The sequence below is a fragment of the Achroia grisella genome, unplaced genomic scaffold (assembly GCF_030625045.1).
Source record: "Achroia grisella isolate CSIRO2021 unplaced genomic scaffold, CSIRO_AGI_Agris_v1 utg782, whole genome shotgun sequence".
In the NCBI taxonomy this organism is placed as follows: domain Eukaryota; kingdom Metazoa; phylum Arthropoda; class Insecta; order Lepidoptera; family Pyralidae; genus Achroia; species Achroia grisella.
The window spans coordinates 4,054,919-4,075,283 of record NW_026713022.1 but is presented as its reverse complement, the minus strand read 5'-3'; the positions used below and the strand labels follow the sequence as shown (position 1 = coordinate 4,075,283).

The 20,365-nt window shown below is 41.5% G+C and overlaps 1 protein-coding gene across 1 annotated transcript; it reads left to right on the top strand.

Annotated features, from left to right (window-relative positions):
* The first annotated feature begins 17,189 nt into the window (after positions 1-17,189).
* On the top strand, positions 17,190-17,706 carry LOC131851364 (uncharacterized). The gene has a single exon (XM_059201853.1). It carries the CDS (start codon positions 17,221-17,223, stop codon positions 17,650-17,652), a length of 432 nt encoding a protein of 143 aa, XP_059057836.1. The 5' UTR covers positions 17,190-17,220; the 3' UTR covers positions 17,653-17,706.
* The last annotated feature ends 2,659 nt before the right edge of the window (positions 17,707-20,365 follow it).

Below are 20,365 nucleotides of genomic sequence, written 5' to 3'. Positions count from 1 at the left end.
AAAACCTAAAAATTTCAAATTTATAAAAATATTCAGCTATACAGAATATACCCTGTTACTATTCTCTCAGTATCAATATTCGCAATAGGGCTCATACGTAATTACCAGAGACTATCTGTCTGAGAGATAGAACTATCCCACAAAAACATTAATATACTGGAAGTTAGGAGTTTGGGTATAGAGCCAATCGGAGAATTACATCGGGACTAGATCCTAGGTCTCTTTTTGATTTGTGTGTTTATATAACTTTATTGACTTGTCAAGTCAAGCTAAGGCTAGGTTGGTAGGTGAAATAATAAAATCTTAGTAAAATATCCCATATTACATTGCAAACAAGATTTAAAGTTATTAAACACAAAACTTAAGCGTAACAAAAAAATATCTATGTTCAAGAGACACATCCGGAACTTGGTATCAAAGAAATACCTTTTGTTCGGCCTCCCGATTAGTTCTCAGAGTGTAGCAAAAACGGCTTTCAAAGCCTCGAATTATTTAAGCTCAGATATCGATATTAAAAGTATACGAGATGTTTTTATCGATAAGAAAAAATATGCTGGCGTCACTATGATGGTGGCCATTTTTAATATAACCGGCTGGATGAGCCAATATATGTGTTCCATTTTTAATTTTTTTTAAATATTCTGTGGTTTAATTTTAAGAAAATATTCGTGTTCTGTATTTTTTTGAACTATTCAAATGATGTTGGCCGTAAGTGGCCTTTACAGCTACATGGAAATAAAATTGAGGCGTGTTCAGCAGGTACTCCAAACCTATGGAAGAACTTATGGACCGGCTGAAGGCATACTCTAGCGTGACGGATATAATATATTTGGATATATCTGTTCATGATATGTGTCACAATTATATACGATACTAGCTTTAGTTAAATAATGTAATTTAAAACATCTTATGTCGAATTTATAAAGTTAGAATAATTTTCTAATTAAAAAGAGTTATAAACTTATAACTAATTGCCAACACGTTCCTTATATCTAAATATATATAACTCAAAGGTGACTGACGTAGTGATCTATCAACGCACAGCCCAAACCACTGGACGGATCGGGCTGAAATTTGGCATACAGGTAGATGTTATGACGTAGGCATCCGCTAAGAAAGGATTTTGATTAATTCTAAATATTCTATCCCCCAAAGGGATAAAATAGGTGATGAAAGTTTATATGAAACTTTGTCAATTTTAAACCGATCGGGCTGAGACTTTGCATGCATAAAGCTACTATAACGTAGGCATCTTCTAAGAAAGGATTTTGATAAATTCCATCCATAAGGAGATAAATTAACGCGAGTGAAGCCGTGGGCAAAAGCTAGTTAATAGAACATAGTGTATATTAGCTACTTGTCGACACCATTGTAGTCATTTCCAGTTAAAATGTATCTGTGAACAAAAACTATAAATCCAAATAGGAAAAAAACTGGGACATTCATTAGTCGTCATTGAAAGCACACTCGAGCCGAATTAATCTACCTACTTCGGTTTGCAGTTTTGTTTTGTAATTATTCTTGTCTTCCCAAGCTCCGTACCGACCATACAAATACAATACAAAGCGTATTTTGTTGACGTGATGTAAAATAAAAAACAGTCGAAAACTTTATCCGGTTGAGACTCTATCAGTACTAAAGGCAGATAAGTCGTCAAATTATTTTAGTATTTCTACGTGTAGCAAAAACTTTGTATTATGAAATATACGATTTATTACAATGTTAAAAAGTACATAAATTAAAAAAATGCACTTAGTCTGTGATAATAAGACTGTAATTAGGTTCAAACATAAAATTTAAATACAATATAGTCGCATTTTACCACTGATCGACAACTAGTGTAAAAGGTATTATATACATATTTATATTTTTAATTTTTATCACGACTATGGATATATGCTAGGTTTTAACTTAAACAGTTAGTTTTTGTAATGTTTATAAAATTGTAAAACACATATAAAATTACGTGTAAGTAAAAACATGACGTCCTCTGATCGGTCGGTCATATTACATTGATTTCATCGTATTTAAAACGAGTTTTAAGCATAAGAAATTAAAAATATCTCTTAAATTGTGCTCGGCCGGTAAGGAAATTCAATTAAAACATTTTATCAGTGTCGGCGCGGTTGAATAAAACGTTTATCGTAATGGAACACAGCATTGGTCCGCTTTAATTATTCTGACCCACTGCACTGTACGAGTACATTTGCTAATTTATAGGGACAAAACTTAAGTCGTAACTTTTATAACGTCACTAATCGATGTTAAATTGATTTTTGCAACATGGTCAATTAATTATACTGCTTTGTTGATAAATATATTTTTTTACTTTTATATTGTCAAGAAAAATATACTAAGTATAATAAATTATAAAAGTAAGCATTACCTAAATGTTGTTGTTGTTGATACAATAGTACTTGTTTTAAATATTAATATTGTTTTTTTTATGAATGACTTTTAATAGCTGCAGACAAATTCTCTGTATACCTATACTATACTATTGCACCTACATCAAGAAATTAAATCTGACTGGCTCTTAAGGATTATCCAAAGTCGTAAAGCTCATTAATAAAAAACAATGTTTTGATTTTTTTATTCTGTTCATCCTTTAGAGGAAAGGCAGAAAGCGAACTGCGTCCATACAGCCATGTTACAGTTTTGAATGATCAAATATAGACATATATTTTTTTAGCGGGAAATGGCAAACATTATTATCGATTTTAAACTCAAAAGAGGCATAAACTTGATGCCTTATAAAAAAAGGAAGTGTTCATATATGTCTATTACTTATAACTAAATAATACATATACATCAAAACGAATACAATACAAAAACAGTAATAAATTATTATTACTAATGTATGGGGCTTCAAGCTGTTGGCACTACTTCTCCATGTTGCAATGGAATTTCAGCGAACATTCCATTGATATCTTGCGGAACGGGAATGGAGCAAATTGTTACTTGACACATGCAGAAATGTCGTCGGTGTAATAAGTCAAGACAAGTTGCCAATTCTAAAAAGAAATAAAAAAATTTGAAAAATAAATTACTATTTTGTGTAATTGTTGTGAATAGTGTACACGATAGTTAGTTGTCGCGTTTATCATTTTGTAGCACGATATAGTAATTGTTTGCATAAATTATTTTGATGCTTTTCAAATAAGTATGACTGTTTTTAAGTCCGTTTCTCAAACAACATATGTATTTCTAAAGAAATGCAAGCCCTTCTTTTTTACAACTATTACAGCCATTTTGGTATCATTCATAAAATAGTAATGTTAACACTATAATAATTTATTTATATTTTAGGTTCATTTATAATATTTACCTAACTATCCACCCCGGCTTCGCACGTGTATACATGTATTATACATATAAACCTTCCTCTTGAATCACTCTTAAATTAAAAAAAATGCTTCAAAATCCGCTGCGTAATTTTAAAGATTTAAGCACACCTAGGGACGGACAGACAGCGACAGCGACTTTGTTTTATACTATGTAATGATTTATATTTTAGGTTCATTTATAGTATTTAAAATATAAATAAACTCAAAATATATTATACATATATAAAACACTATTATTATATTTTATTTATTTTATGAAGGATAACGGTGTAATTTTACATGTTACTGGTCATATTGAATTTTTTTTTTCTTTACTAACAGATTATGTTATCTGTGCTAACAGTACTTTTTTTAATTAAGGGTTTTAGGCTATTGTCAGGTGTATACCTATAGCACTGAGACCTAGATCTATTGTGCTCACCCTTCATCAATAGTAAACATATGTGATAAATGTATCAATAAAAACTTTTTAACAATATACAGTTTGTTTTATTTTTTGGAACATGTACATATATTTCATATTGTGTTCTTTTTTTACCACGTAAATAAGTATAATAAGTAATAAAATAAGTATATTTTTGTATTCATTTCGTCTTTTTATACCACATGATATTTCCTTACATGTTACTAGTAGTAAATATCATGTGTAGTTAGTAGTAGTTAGTAATGTATTGTTAATGTACCTTACTAAAATCAGACAAAAGAGTATTTTAAAGAAAAAAAAACACACGATAATGAAAATGATGATTGGCCACAACAAACAGACAGTCAAAATCATAACCCACGTTTTGTTGCGCTGTTGTATGATTTGTGTGATTCGACACAGTCCGACCGGTACATCTATATTCTCCGAACGTTATATTTTTTCATTGGCATCTGAGAGGCAATTTGCTTTCGGCCCGCGTTCAGGTGTAACCAATCGATTCAGCGGAGTTCGCGGTGTGCCCGTTTGATTCCCGAGTGTTCATGACCGCAGCCCGTAGCCTCAAACTTGTATCTGGAATAAATAAAAACGGCAGATTTCATATTGAACTCCTATAGTAAAGGTTTTGAACAAATAATGTATTATTCGACATGTTCGATGGTCTGGCCACTTAAAACAGCAACATGCTTATCTTTGATTCTACGCAAGAAACAAACATTTGTATTCATGAGTATGATAGTATTGGTCTGGGTGTTTTCAATGTATTGAACACAAACTAACGGACTCTAATATAATAATCTGTGCTTACGATGTTACAGGGTAGATTTTGAACACAATGTATTTAAAAAATGCATTTGTTATATGAGTTGTTTACTAGCCATAACACAGCTATTTATTTTCTACATTCACATGTATTTACCTACATCTAATGTATACAAATAAATAAAATTTAAGTGTCTGTTTGTGATTTCAAATAATATTTTTTCAATGTATAATACCTTTTCACTAGATAAAGTGTACAGGGTACTTACATAAGAAAAATATATCTGCCAGAAAAATATCCAGCCATTTCAGAAATTATCAAACAGACAGTCTGTCTGTTTGATAATTGATCTGGATAGTAATAAACGAAACTTTCACTTCTAGATAGGTAATGTTATACGTAGTTACTTGTCTACTTTAATTTTAGAAAATTGATTGATCCGAAATAAAAATAAAGTTAAATTCAAGCCGGACGAAGTCGCGGGTAACGGCCAGTATTTAAAATAATGTTACAAAATCCCATCCGCAAGCTCTCTCTCACTACGACTATTAATTTAAATACTTAATTGTAGTAATGATTACTCGTTTTTTCTTTTAATTAAAAACATTGATTACCTATTTTATTTCACCTGCACGTCGGTTGCGCAATGCTGCAGTCGAGCCGCGGCGAAAGCGATCGATTCAATTCAGATGTCGATTTGTTAATTTTTATTAAATCTCGTTCAAATAGATTTCTGTATCGATTACGTTTAATTGCAATCGATCGTATTTATATCTCAATATCAAGAGACCTACAATTGCAACTTTAATATTTTATATATTTTTTATGAATGATAATGGACTGGTGGACCGGCCTGTGCTAATTTTTTTTATTATTTATTTACACACAAATTTATACAACATAATATAAAAACAATGAGCCGCAAAACTGCTCAGCAGTTTGTCTACAGCAAAAGTTATACATTTACCAGTGTTAGTTAGTTATATTTACCAGATAGTTATATATTTACCCGTGGAGGATGATATAAACATGAAGTCGGTCAGATCAGTTTCCCCATTGTGAGAAATTCATCAGGAATTTATCATGATGGTTTCCAGGGGAAACCGCGTGGAGGTCAACCTGACAAATATTGCCAGCAATCAGGTCATTTTAATGACAGTCCCCTTTTTCCCCAGTGTTTTATATTACATTTAGGATTTATAATACGATGTTTACCGTTCATGCACTTGACTAATTTCAATGGGAATCAACAAAATTGAGTTTATTATAAGCTGCTAAAAAAATGTTTAAATTAAGAGATAGAATCGTAGTATACATTATGAAAGAAAAGATTAGCATCTTTCTCTTAAATTGTTGCATACTAGTAAATTAATGATAGTTTCTTATATTTATTATTTTGTTGACCAAACAGATAGTACATACTTTTACGTTTCTTGCATTATGTTGTAAAACTAATATTTTGTTTTGTTGTCGTTCGTATTTTCTGAGAACTGTCATTAGCGCGAAAATACGATCCTTTTTCTTTTTAAAAACTATTCAGCAAAGAGGTTGCATGTAAATTTATTTCTCTTTTTAATGAGAATACTTTCAAGTATTCCAAGTTAATATACAAGTCTTAGACATAGACAATGCTTATGCTTTTAGTCTAAACCTAGTTAAGTAATTTTACTTGACTATAATTTTACTTTACTATACTATACTTTAATAATTATTAACAATATGACAAATAGAAACTCTTTTGTATGTGCGCATGCATTGTGAGTCTCGTAGAAGGGCTTCAAAAGCTATCGGTACCGGTCTTGAGCTTTCTAGCGGTTGGAAAACTAAAGTAACAAGAACTAGTTTATATTAAATGGCCCAGTTTCACCATTTGCTTACTCTAACAACTATTTTCATCTATAATTCTCTCATCACAGAGGAATTACCTTTGCTAACTTAAATTAACTTGTATCTTGAAATTCCTTTTAGGCATTCTCTAATTTAATGTCCATCTGTTAATACAGAATAAAACTAAAGAATATGAAAATTAGTATTTAGTATCAAGAATCTTTTTATATAGAGAGAGACCCGCCCAATTTGCACGGGTGTCACAAATCTTTGAAATTCTCGGCTTTTCTGTACTATTATTTAATCCTTCCTATTGAGTCACTCTATCTGTTGCTGAAAAATGCATAAAAAACCATTCGTTACTCTAAAAGATCTAAGCGAACAGACTCCGAAAGCAACTTTGTTTTATACTATATAATGATTGTTTTTTTTTTGACTACTCTATGCTGTTGGCCGCAGCTGGCGTTTACAGCTTCACCGGACGTTAGGGGGCGAGTGCAGATGGCACTCCAAACCCGCGGAAGGACTTATGGAGCGGCTGAAGGCCAAATCCTGCCTGACGGATACGACTTTAGTCTGAGGGCACCACTAGGGGTTCGAACCTCGGCTCAGGCCGTCGTAATTTCGTCCCTATTTGAATTGGACGGGATTTTGAATTATTGTATAGCTAGAAAACCTCTAGGACCACCTGATACCTACCATCAGGTTGTTTAGCATATCACCGTTGCCGTACATAAACAGCACTACGGACATCAGGTTATCACGTGACACCGATGATACCACTCATGCGTTACCACCCCAGATTAGGATGTCAAGCCTCTTATCCTGTAACTTCACTACCTAATCTGCACGAGTTGAAATGACTAAAGAATGTGTACATACATGTTACCTACTTAAATATTACTAATATTATAAACCCGAAAGTTTGTGAGTATGGATGAATGTATAGATAGATAGATGTTTGTTAGTCTTTTATGCAATAACTATTGAACGTACTTTGATGAAACTTTAAAGTTATATAGCTTATACTTTAAAATAATACATAAGCTACTTTTATGTAGCTTAAACTGCAGACATATAGTTTTATTTTCACTGGATTGTCATAAAGGTCGCATATAAGACTTAACTAATGATATTATTTTTATAAAAGTTATAGTATTGTTGTGTAAATTACAGTGAGATAGATTTCGGTTAACATCCACAACTTGTCATGCCCACATTGAAGATATTTGGTCTGATGGGTCTTTTTTGTACATAATTCTCATATACATATAGATAATTATTAAAATATTATGTCTGTTCTAAATTATTAATCATTATATAATAGTGAAAGTAGTACAAGTATAAACATCTGACATTATCTCATGCAATTTGCAATAAAAGTTAATTGCAAATCGTCGGTCTATATGTTGTAGCCGATTGGCAATACATTATATTACATTATGTTATATTACAGGCCATCGGTTATGTATTTAATAATCGTTACATTACATCTAAACTAAATTCCCATGAGCGGTGATAATTGTTTTTGCGATGTTAATTACTACAATTAATTATATGGTTTTATTTTCCAACAACGTACGAGTATATCTTGATTTCTGCAGCGGAAGTCTTCATTTTCCTTAACCGTGGGAATTCTAACTTATCAATACTAATATTATGAATGTAAAAGTTTGAGTATCTGGTTCTTATATACACAGGGTACTAGTAACTCGACGTCTTCCTGCAGGGACGTGATGAGGGGAGCTTAAATGCTGTAAATTTAACCCCCTTAATTATGGCCAAAAAGCAATAGTTTCCGAGATATTTGATTTTAAAGGTCTTTGAAAAATTCTCCTTAATTGGACAATTCAAGGCCTATAAAAATATCTTATATATAAAGTTGTCGTGTCACAGTTTTCGTTCCCATACTCCTTCGAAACTGCTTGACCGATTCTCATGAAATTTTGTGAGCGTATTGAGTAGGTCTGAGAATCGGCCAATATCTATTTTTCATCCCCCTAAATGTTAGGGGTAGATCACCCCTAAATTTTAACCTAACAGCTAGTATTTATATACATATATGTTTTATTAAGTTACCCCCTTATTTTCCATAGTGTGAAGTTTCATGCCCTTTTTTGCATTTTATTTTTTTATGATAATTTTATTTTCCTAGGTTTTTAGCTCCGCGAATATATGTATTGTGGCTTCCCGCAGTTTATCTTATATACTCTGAACATTAAGTTAAGTTGGCAGCATGTTTTTTTTTATACTATGATGGTGGCAATCAAGCATACGGCCCATTTGATGGTAAACGGTTACCGTAGCCTATGAACGCCTGAAACACCAGGGGTATCACGTGCGCGTTGCCGACCCTTAACAAACCTTAATATGCCCTTCTTGAAATGAAATGTATATATACACACAGCCACTCCAACATCCAACATAGTAAAATAATTAAAAACCAATATATACTACTAAGAAATATTTGCTAAAAGGGACTCCGCTCAGTATATTGCTGCTACACACGCTCCAACATAGTAAAATAATTAAAATACCAATGTACTACTAAGAAATATTTCCTAAAAATGACTTCGCTTAACATATTGCTGCAGCCGAAACTACAGCGCTGATTTTCAGCGGCGACCGAAGAGAGAATAAGACATGTAAAAAAAAATTTTAGTTGTTGAAGGAGATGTCGACAGTATATTCTATTCAAGTGTGTAACTTTGAATTCATCTCCGCGGGCTATAATAAATATTTAATTGTGGGCTGGTGGCGCCGCGGGGGCGGAGCCCGCCGCTAATGCACCACGATGCAACGATTGTTGCCTGATGATAGGTTTCGTATGCGCGCGCGCATCACGCCGCACCGCACTGACGCGACAGACTATTAAAAATATTAATTCTATACCAGTGTCTGTGTCTTATTTTTATCTCTTACATTTGACGGCCTCAGTGGCCTAGCGGTTTAGTACACCGCTTTACATCCAAAAGTCGCGGGTTCGATTCCTCGCACAGTGCAAAACATTTGTATTCACGAGTATGATTGCTTGTCGGTCGGTCGGTTGATCGGTCTGGATGTTTTCTATGTATATTGTGTATATATTTACAAAAAAATATCTAAGTATTTATATCAGTTGTCTAATACTCATAACACAAGTTCTGCTTACCGTGGGACTAGATGGCGCCATGTAGCTGTCCAGTGTTGTTTATTTATTATTCTTATATCTGTTAGAAGCGTCAGTTTTTTTATTAGTTATAATTAGTCTAAATGCTAGGACTAACTTGTGAGACTAACTTCTTAGTACTCCATGACCCGGGTGTAGGTCTATACGGCCCCTTTGCCGACGTACATCAACAATCATCTTCACAAAGTGTTTTCCTCCCTTTTTTTTTTATAACACAGGGGACAAACGAGCATGCGGCTCACCTGATGGTAAGTGATTACCGCCGCCCATGAGCACCCGCAACACCAGGGGAATTGCAAGTACGTTGTCGGCCTTTAAAAAGGAATAAGCTCTTTTCTTGAAGGTTTCAATATCGTATCGGTTCGGAAATACCATTGCTGAAAGGTGATTCCACAATGTGGTTGTGCGAGGCAAAAAGTTTCTAGAAAACCGCAGTGTGGAAGACCGCCATTCATCCAGATGATCAGGATGGTATTTCAGTTTTTTTTTGCCTCCCTCCAGTTTTTTCCTCCCTGCTTATCATGATGTACTTATGCAGTTTTAAATACACGTTCACTGGGGGTATGTAATATTATATTATCTGTGCTGGGTGGAAGGGGATTGTTAGTAATGTGGACGCATGACTCCATTACTAGCAATGTACCATGTCAGGTTGACCTCCACGCGGTTCCCCTGGAAACCATCGTGATAAATTCCTGGTAAATTTGTCACGATGGGCTATCTGACCTGACCTTATGCTCATCTTATCATCCTCCACTGGTGCCCCGCCAGCGTAAACCGTTAGCGCAGGTGGAAGCACCAATCCATTACCATCCCTTAAAAAAATACACGTTCACTCACCTTTACCAATTGTGTTTCCCTCCCTGCCTAGCATAATGTACTAATGCAGTTTTAAATTTACGTTCTAGAATAACACTTACTGCATTTCTAGAATTATAGATTATTTAGAAGATAGTAAATAGATTTTGCTTCCACTTCGACCGCATATAACTTAACCACATAGTGATTTTTCATTAATCCATTTATAGTCATTTTTCGTTATTTCAGTTAATTCATTCGTTCGTAAAATGTTTTTTATTGCATAGTTTTTAACATTGTAACTCTTCTCTATATATTCAAGCCAGATTATACATGATAAGCATACTCGTATAGAACCGAATACAATTTGCTTACACTCTGTCTTTTCACGCTGTTAGGAACTCTTTGGTTCATATAAAGAAAATATTATATTTGAAAATTATTCGCTCCTTGTCAACAATAAAATATTAGAAATAAAGGACTGTTATTCTTTAACTTGAATACATGTAATATTTAACTTTCCTCTTTTTTTAATGCCCTATCATCGAACCTAATTACAACTACAAATAATTAATTATCGAGTTATTATAATTATTGGGTTTGCTGTACTGTCCAATACACACAATTCTTGCTTAATTTCTGAACATTCAAAACTATAGTTAAAGCATGTCGCTTTCTCAGTCCAAAAGGCAATTTAATTTCCTCCTAAATCAATCCTAGTATTTAAATCCTTAAAACTACTATAATTAAAAAGAAATATGACATAAATATGTTATTAATAAAAAAAATATGTTGAATTGACCCTAATTTTTGAAACCAGTATCACCTACTACACTATCTTTTTGTTAATATAATAGACTCCCATACATCTTTCTCTGAAGTCAAACCAGTTCCATTAAATATATCTATAGATATAGACACATACATACATACAAGAGCGCTTTAATTAAAACCACGCGAAATCACAGACATTATTAATAGCGTAGTCGGAAACAGTAAAAACAAAAAGGATTCATTTGAATATACATATTTTAGTAATTTTATCACGGAATGATTCTATAAATTTGATAACAGAGAGGACAACTCGCAAATTAATGATCTCATTAAACGAGAGGAACGTTAAAGTTGAGTTAAAACTGCATTCGTGAGGACAAAATGTCAATAAGCATTGGTGTTATCTTGAAGCTCAGTATAAAGTTTAATGGCTCCTTCGTTTGGGCAATAAAAAGATTTGTCTGGCCAACCGGCCGACATTATACACTCCAGGGGCTATGTAGCAAAGCAGTAACGGAACAGTGCATTAGTATTTGAAACTATATTAAAATACTAGCTGTACCCGCAACTTCGTCTGCGCGAAATTTTACTTTATTTTCGTAAAATAAAAGTAGCCTAAGTTACTCCTTATTACATCAGCTATCTGCCAAAATAAATCCCGTCAAAATCGGTCCAGCCATTTCAGAGATTATCCATAACAAACAGACAAAATTTGTAAAAAATGTTATTTTGGTGTATGTACCGCACTTATATTCATATGCATGTAGTAAAAAACGGTAATTTCAATATTACAAACAGACACTGCAATTTTATTTATGTGTATATTAACTCTAATTATTTATTTATTTACGTCATACTAAGCGAGCTTTACACTTCTCCAATATACCAACTTAGGAAGATTGCATACATATACACACACTATATAAACTAGTTGACCCGCGCCTCTTCGCCTGCGTAACACTTACTTGACCATATTTCGCTCAATTATTGGAATTCTTGAAATAGGCTTTCCAGTTTGTTGCTCGAAGTGCTAACCGTTGGTCGTGTGATCCTCTGCGAAATTCCGGTCCGCCGTCGAGTTTCCAGAGTGAGCCCCGCAACGGTGCCCTCCTGCGCAAACTGTTGAGAGCCTACGGTGCCATCCCACACTGCTCAATTGTGTCCTCGGACTGATTGCTCGGTGAGAGATTGCGCTAGGGTTGCAGTACAAATTTGTTGACGCAAATTTGACACTGCAATCCACTTGCGAACGCCTATACAGTGTGACCATTTTAAAGCTACCCATTGCACATAGGGTAGCTACACTCCCGCCCTTTTCAGGGCGGTTACCTGCCCTTCTCAGGGCGGCGTTTCTCCCGCCCTTCTCAGGGCGGTGTATTCCTGCCCTTTTCAGGGCGGTGTATCCCTGCCCTTCTCAGGGCAGTATTTCCTGCCCTTCTCAGGGCGGAGGTCCACAAAGGCCTGACGAGGCCCAACAGCTCCTGCAGATCCTGAAGTGCACCACCGGCCTGCCGTACGCGCCCGTGCGCAACGCGACCGCGAACGTTAGTAGGCTAGGTAGGGACGCTAGGGACTGTAGGTTCGGCAGTGGGGTTCCAGCCCCCACACTACCCTCTCCAACCCCGCAGGTGTCGCCTCACGGGGAGGACAAGTGCACCTGCGTAAGGTTGGTTGGGGCGCGGCCTGAACCTCCATTTGGGCCGTGTCGTTTACCCACGTCAGTCACCCTCTCGAAGGGTAATGTCCCAACGGGGAAAAGCCCCCCGCAAACCCCCCGACAGGGGGGACCCCCGCACAGTTGTGCGTCGGGATCTCGCAGACCCGACGAAAATCGTCCCCACGACGGATCTGGGGACGTTTTACTCTCGCCCAGCACCCAAGGGCAATCCCTCCGCCCTCGCGGGAAGCGGCAATGATGCCGCCGACCGGGAACAAGGCGGAGGGCAAAGGGTCGCACAACCCGGCCCCTCTAAACGGCGCACGCCGCCGTCGCCGCCCATTAGAGGCGACAAACGGAGGGACACCGAGGAGTCCCCTCCATTCGATGTCGACCTAGAAAGGTCACCACCGAGGCCGCAAATTCGCCTCGTGGACAGGGACTACCAGCCCCTGTCCGTGGCTAGTACCGTGCGACGATTGTCGCTGCCCCCCCCGCGCTCACCCTCACCCCCGGCCAATAGCGGGGGTGAGGAAGGGGGGGAGGACGAATTCTACTACGGCGACGCCTATTCGTCGCCACAATCCCCGGCGCCCACTCCCCGCGCCTCACCCCGTGCATCGCCCCGATCTTTTACATTGGAACGGGGCGACTTCGATGCCACATCGTACGCGGGCATCCGAACCGACCCGTCAACCGAGTCGGTCCCACCTCCCGTCCCATCGCCAAGGACGAGGAACCCGCCGTCGTTCGCGGCGATAGCGGCAAGACCGCCTACCCCGACCGCCGGCACAGTAAACGCGCCGGCAGCGACAGCCCCCCCCCAACCCGCGGGGAGTGAAGGGCCTGCCACAGCGGCGGCAAAATACCCGCCGATAGTGGCAGAGAGGTTGCCCAACTGGACCCGTCATTTTACTAATCTGACGAAGGTCCTGGGTGAGGCACCCAACGCTCGTCCCTACGGCACGGGATTCCGGTTTCTCCCGAAATCGGACACTGAATTCCGTGCCGTACAAAAGTACCTTGTGGAGGCCGGGGAACGCGACCCGGCCATAAGTTGGTATTTTTATAGCCTGGCCTCGGAGCTGCCAACTAAAACAGCTATAAGAGGCCTCCCAGCTGATACCCCAATAGACAGCATTGTGGAAGCGTTGGAGCTCAAGGGGTTCGGGGTGCGTCTGGTGCGCGGCATACCGGCGCGCCGAGGCCGCCCTGGGTGCATATTCCACGCACAGTTCGACCCGATGGCGAAGGAGGAGCTCGCGCGTCTATACGCCACAACCGAGCTCCTCTGTATGCGTGGAGTGGTGATCGAGGCGTGGAAACCGACCTCCGGGCTGGCACAATGCCACCGGTGTCAGGCGTTCGGCCACGCCTCCACCAACTGCCACAGGCCACTGAAATGCGTCCGCTGCGCAGGAGACCACCTGGCTGCGGACTGCGATCGCCCGCGGGACGCAAAACCGACCTGCGCGAACTGTGCGAAACCGCACACAGCCAATGACCGCAAGTGTGCGGTCTACAAGAGGGAGGCCAGGCAGAGGGGCATCAAACCCCGCCCCCCCTTCCCCCCAATGCCTAACACAGCGCCCAGGGCGCCTCAACGTCGCGGTATACCCACCGCGACGCCGCGCACATACGCGGCGCAAGTCCCACCGCCAGCGGTGATAGTAGAGGAGGTCGCCGGCGCCTGTCTAATGGCGCCGGCAAACGAGCCGACGCAACGCGGCGCCGGCGCCGCCGCTCCCAAAAAGCGGCGCCGGCGCAGACGCGCAAAAAAGACTGGCGTCGAGCCAGTCAAAGCATCGACGCCGATTCCCCCGCAGCACGTCCGGACGACCACGGTCGCGGACAGGGGGCCCCCAGCAGCCGTAATGCAACGGGCCCCACGAGCCGCGCCTCGCCGCCGCCAGGCGGCGCCACCGGCGCACTTTAAGCCGATAGTGGCCGCCGAGCCGCTATTGGCTGGCGCACAAATCGCGCCCCCCGCACCTCTCGCACCCAGGGCTGCGCGTTCGGCGCGCGGTTTGCCCGCCATAGAAAAACACCCACAAGCGCCCGTCAACAGTGCATTAGAAATGCTCATTAGCCTGTTGACGGAGCTGCTGCTCGCGCTCGCGGCCGGCGTAGACATTAAGTCGGCGGCTATTAAGGGATTGGCCAAAATAAACCAGTACACTAATGCTGAGTGAGCTCAGATTAGTGTACTGGAACCCCGGGGGAGTGAAGGATAAAATCCAGGACCTCCGTCACCTAGCTCGCACCCAGGATGTACATATTATACTCCTGGGTGAAACGAAGCTCGCAGCAAAGGAGACGTTGAGGGTGCCTAACTACCACGTGTATAGACACGACGAAAAGTCGCCGGCGGGCTACGCGTATCGCGGTACTGCGGTACTGGTCCGCCGGGACGTGGTCCACGTGGAGTTAGAGCGCCCCGAGTTCCGCGTCATGCGCACCATAGGGGTGCGCATCAACGTCGACGGCGCGGAACTGAAGGTCCTGGCAGCATACCGCCCCCCGGGTCCCGAATTTTGCCCCTCCGATATCCGGAACGTTCTGGATGGGAGGAGCCCTACCCTGTTAATGGGCGACCTCAATGCGAAGCACACGGCTTGGGGTTCCCGTCGTGATTCGCAGGAGGGTCGTAGGCTCCTCCGGGACTCACAAGTCCATGGGTATGAGGTGTTGGGGCCCGCACACCCCACCCACATACCCACAAATCCCAACCACAGCCCAGACGTTCTGGATATTGCCCTAGTGCAGGCTGTGCCCTGCCCGGTGACACTGGAGGTGCTGTACGATCTCAATACGCAGCACCTCCCTGTCCTAGCCACGCTTGACCTCTCCACCACCACCACCCAGACGAGATCGTCCAGGCGGCGGATGGATTGGTGCGTTTTTCGCGCAGAACTGGATCTCCTGCACCTCGACGGCGACCTCACAACGCCGGAGGGTATAGAGGCCGCCTCAATACTCATGACGGAGCGCATCCGCGCCGCCATGGAGGCGGCCACTACCATCATTAATGGGACTTCTCGCCGTCGAGAGGAGCTCCCACACCACCTGCGCGAAAAACTCGCACGCAAACGAGATCTCCGCCGCCTATGGGCCCGCACCCGCTGCCCGCGGGTCAAGCGTGAGCTCAATTGCCTGGCTGCGGAGCTGTCGGATAGGATGCTGGAGTGGCGTGGCTCCAACTGGGAGGCCGTCATCTCCCGGGCGGACGAACACGCCACCACACTGCACGCACTCAACCGACAGCTCACAAACGCACGACCCCCCGTCTGCCCGTTGCTAGACGAAACGGGCAGACGTTGTTACGCAGCCCAGGACCGGGTAGAAATCCTGGCACAGCACCTGGAGGGGCAATTCACGGCCAATCCCGTCGCCGCCGACGCACCTAGCACTGTCGTCGAGCACCACGAGCGAGTCGTACGTCGCGTAAGTGAATTCCGTACCGCTCCGCCGCCGGACGTCAATGAAGTGAACTTCATCTCGCCCGGCGAGGTAAGGCGGCTCGTCAGCCGCCTGCCGAAGCGCAAAGCGCCCGGAGCGGACGGGATCACTACAGCAGCGCTCGCACAGCTGCCCCGTAGAGCCCTAGCAAGTCTAGCGAGGCTCTACAACGGCATACTCCGGACCGGCCACTTCCCCAACAGCTGGAAGTTGGGGCGAGTCATAGTTCTCCCGAAAGCCGGCAAGGACAAACGCCTGCCGGCAAGCTACCGGCCAATCACTCTACTCTCGCACGTAGCAAAGTCGTTCGAGCGCCTCCTGCTCTGTCGCTTGAGGCCGACACTGAGGCCTCGCGACGAGCAGTTCGGCTTCAGAGGCGGGCACTCGACGACTTTGCAGCTGACGCGCGTGCTCCACCACCTAGGTGTCGAGCACAATCGTGGCCACTTCACGGTCGGCGTCTTTCTCGACATAGAGAAGGCGTTCGACCGTGTCTGGCACGATGGCCTCGTGTCGAAGTTGCTCGACACGAGCACGCCGCGCGCATACGTGCGGGTAGTGGACGCATTCCTCTCTGGCCGGAGCTTCTACGTTTCGGTCGAGAACTGTGACTCTACCACGCGCCCAGTCGCCGCCGGAGTCCCGCAGGGCAGCTGCATATCGCCAGCGCTCTACGCGACGTACACAGACGACATCCCCACCTTGAGGGATGAGCTCCGAAAGGGAGAGAGAGATGTCGTCCTCGCTCTATTCGCCGACGACAGTGCATTTCTCACGTCGTCTCGCCGAGCCCATGCTGCCGCTCGCAAAATGCAGCGGTTGTTGGATCTGCTCCCCGAGTGGCTGGATAAGTGGCGCACCGCCGTCAACGTGGGCAAGACGGTAGCGCTACTTACCCGCAGCCGGTGCCACTATCCGCCGCCCCTCACACTCAGAGGCCAACCCATCAAATGGGAACGCACAGTGCGTTACCTAGGGGTTGAAATAGACCGGTCGCTGCGCATGACGGCGCAGGTGGACCGGGCCACCACCCAAGCCAAGGCCGCACGCGCAATGCTGCGACCGGTCCTACAATCCAGGCTGCAGCTGCGAACGAAGGTAGGGATCTACAAAACCTACATTCGTTCGCGGCTCACATACGCCGCCCCCGCATGGTACGCACTGTGCTCGGCCTCACAGCGGCGGAGACTGCAGGTCCAACAAAACGCCGCCCTCCGTCTGTGCACTAATGCCGGACGGTACGTCCGCAACGACGTGATCGCCCGCGACCTCAAGGTCGAATCGGTGGAGCAGTTCGTCGTCCGGTTGACGCGCGCGATGTTCTCGCGCGCGGACAGCGGGCGCGAAACGCACCTTCGCGACCTAGCCCCGCTACACGCGCGCCCACCGGACGCCACTCGCGCGCTCCCGCGCGACCTACTCTCCACCGAGTGATCACGTCGCTTGCGTGACGTGGCGGCGTTAAGCCGGCTCGGCGAGCAAAATATGCCTCCCATCACATCACGCCTATAGGCGCCTGCCGAATGGCAGGCGCCTCCCGGCCGGCTGGCAAGCCGGCCGGCAAACGAACGACGCTGGGGTGGTTCACCCCAGCAGTACGCCCGGGCAACACAATCAATTTTCAAAACATTTTTCGAACATTTCTGTCTTATTTCCGAGATTGGAGCGAGATGCTAACGCAATTATTAAAAAAAAACAGGGTATATAAATTAATTATTATTTATTTATTGATTAAATATTAATTAATTGTGTGAGTATATTAATATCAAGAGAAAAAAATGTTACAATTGACTATGTTTATATATATGAACAATTAACTTTAAAAAATTGCATCATATATTAAAAAATATAAAAAGTATGATTGGCAAACTGTCAGTAACAATTTCCGACGGATATCGTTGTCTCCAGAATGTATGCAGAAGGTGAAGTCAATATAATATTTTTTAAACAGATGTTTGCATGATTCGAATGTATGCACCATAAGGATCTGATACATAAAACAGCGTAATAAGAATATTTCGCGTACCTATGTAATTTTAAAGATACCAAAGCATATCATGGGATATATAACAAGCTGGCGTCATGCGTGCACGCACGCGTCGCTCAACTCCGTCAATTATAACAAAAACACTACATAACAAGCCACCGTTTACAAAGTATTAATTAAATTGATATATAACTACAAATGTGACAAGCTCCAGTCCAATTTACTGATGAATGATTCCGTACAAAGTCATTTCTAAGGTATTTAGAGTTTATTAATGTGATTTGCATTGAGAAATTTATTAGGTTCGGACTTATGTTCATGTTGTACAATTCCTGAAGAAGGCAGTTTGTATGTGGAATTGTTTTGAATTTCCATTGTTTGAAATATAATCTGAATTTATAAATATACTAGGTTATGCCCGCGACTTCGTATGCTCTTTTAGAAAAATATATTTCGTTCTACTAACTATATTCTTCACATCCAATTTCACTTAGATCCGGTCGGTCGTTTAGTTGTGAAAATGTAATAAACAGACAGACATACAGAAACACAAAAGAAAGACACAAAGATTAAAGAAAAGAAACACAAAAAGATTATTTCTATTTCTATTTTTACCGTTTTTTACTGTATGCATATGAATATAAATACGGTACATACACCAAATAACATTTTTTACCATTTTTGTCTATCTGTCTGTTTGTTCCGGCTAATCTCTGAAATGGCTGGATCAATTTTGACGGTACTTTTTTTGGCAGGTAACTGATGTAATAAGGAGTAACTTAGGCTACTTTTATTTCAGAAAAATAAAGTTAAATTCAACGCGGACGAAGTCGCGGGTGCAGCTAGTCTTGGATAAAATAGGAAACAGTTAAAAAGAAGTAATTTTGCGATCACTGACTCTACATATAAGAGCTGAAACTGTGGGAACTACTTAAAGTAATTACCAATCGTTAAACCAGTCGATTACTAAATGCATTTAGCAATTGTTATTGCAATTACGTATTTCTAAGTAAATAATCATCATCATTCTTTCCGCCGTCAGACACTGAGTTGATAGTTTTACCCCTTACTTTTTTCTTTTTAAACTACCGAGAATAGTAAAGAAAATGAAGCCACCTGGTCATCACTACATACAATAACATTTGCTTTTCTGTTTGTAGCTATCATGAGGACATCATGACATATTTAGACGAGTAAGAATGTGGTAGAAATAAGTCTATTTTATGTTAGTCGCGTAATTCTAAGGATATGTCAACTGTCTCTATGTACGTTCAATTACATCAAATTCTCATTATTACGAACATCATACGAATAATTTAATGGTAAATAAACTGCATGGTTTTTTATGTATGATAAAATGATGCACCCACCTGCGTTAAAAAAAATAGAACTAAACTTTATTCAGATAAACTCAATATAAGCACTTTTGAATAGTCATATTTTTTTATTCTACCATACATTTGGAACGCAGACTCATCACAAGAAGAATGAGAACGAAAACTGCGTGTTGTTCAGAATTACATTTTTAAGAATTTATTTTTGTGAATATACTATCAAATCGTAAGGTGGACATAAATAAATAGTTACTTGAGTAAGAAAATAATTAGTTATAATTATCAGAGCAGATCAGTTCCTAGAAGAAACACTCGTTCACGAGCATAACGATCTAGGAAGAGATCCCGGGGGGTTTCCGCTACTGCTCCTACGTTGCCCCTCATTTTAGTACCTATGTACCGTATAATTTTATAGGAAACTGGATCAGAACTCCTGCTCATTTCAGTGCCGCGTGTAGTCTGTACCCTATAGTTTCTGTGATACTGGATCATAGCTTACGATATTTGTTAGACGTCCCACGTCCCCGGCACTATACCGGCGGTACAAAGCCAAACGTAATCGAATTGATACGTTAATTACTTGCTTTTATCACTGCTAGCCATTAGCCCCTCAGTCCTCCCACGCGGCCGCTTAATTGCTAATTTCGAGTTACGACTTGTCGAACGATAGCCACTCCATTCCATTGAATTTTTACTGGCTTTCGAATAAATTAGTATAAGCACTACCTACTTACTAGTTACTATTTATTATCAAAGACTTTATTTTATTTCATTCGTATATGTAAGTTAAAGTGGCAGTGGGCTGATCATATCTGTCGCAGAACTG

Bases quoted from the DNA above. Each gene is read 5' to 3' on its own strand.
- LOC131851364 (XM_059201853.1), top strand. From the start codon at position 17,221: ATGACGGCGCAGGTGGACCGGGCCACCACCCAAGCCAAGGCCGCACGC.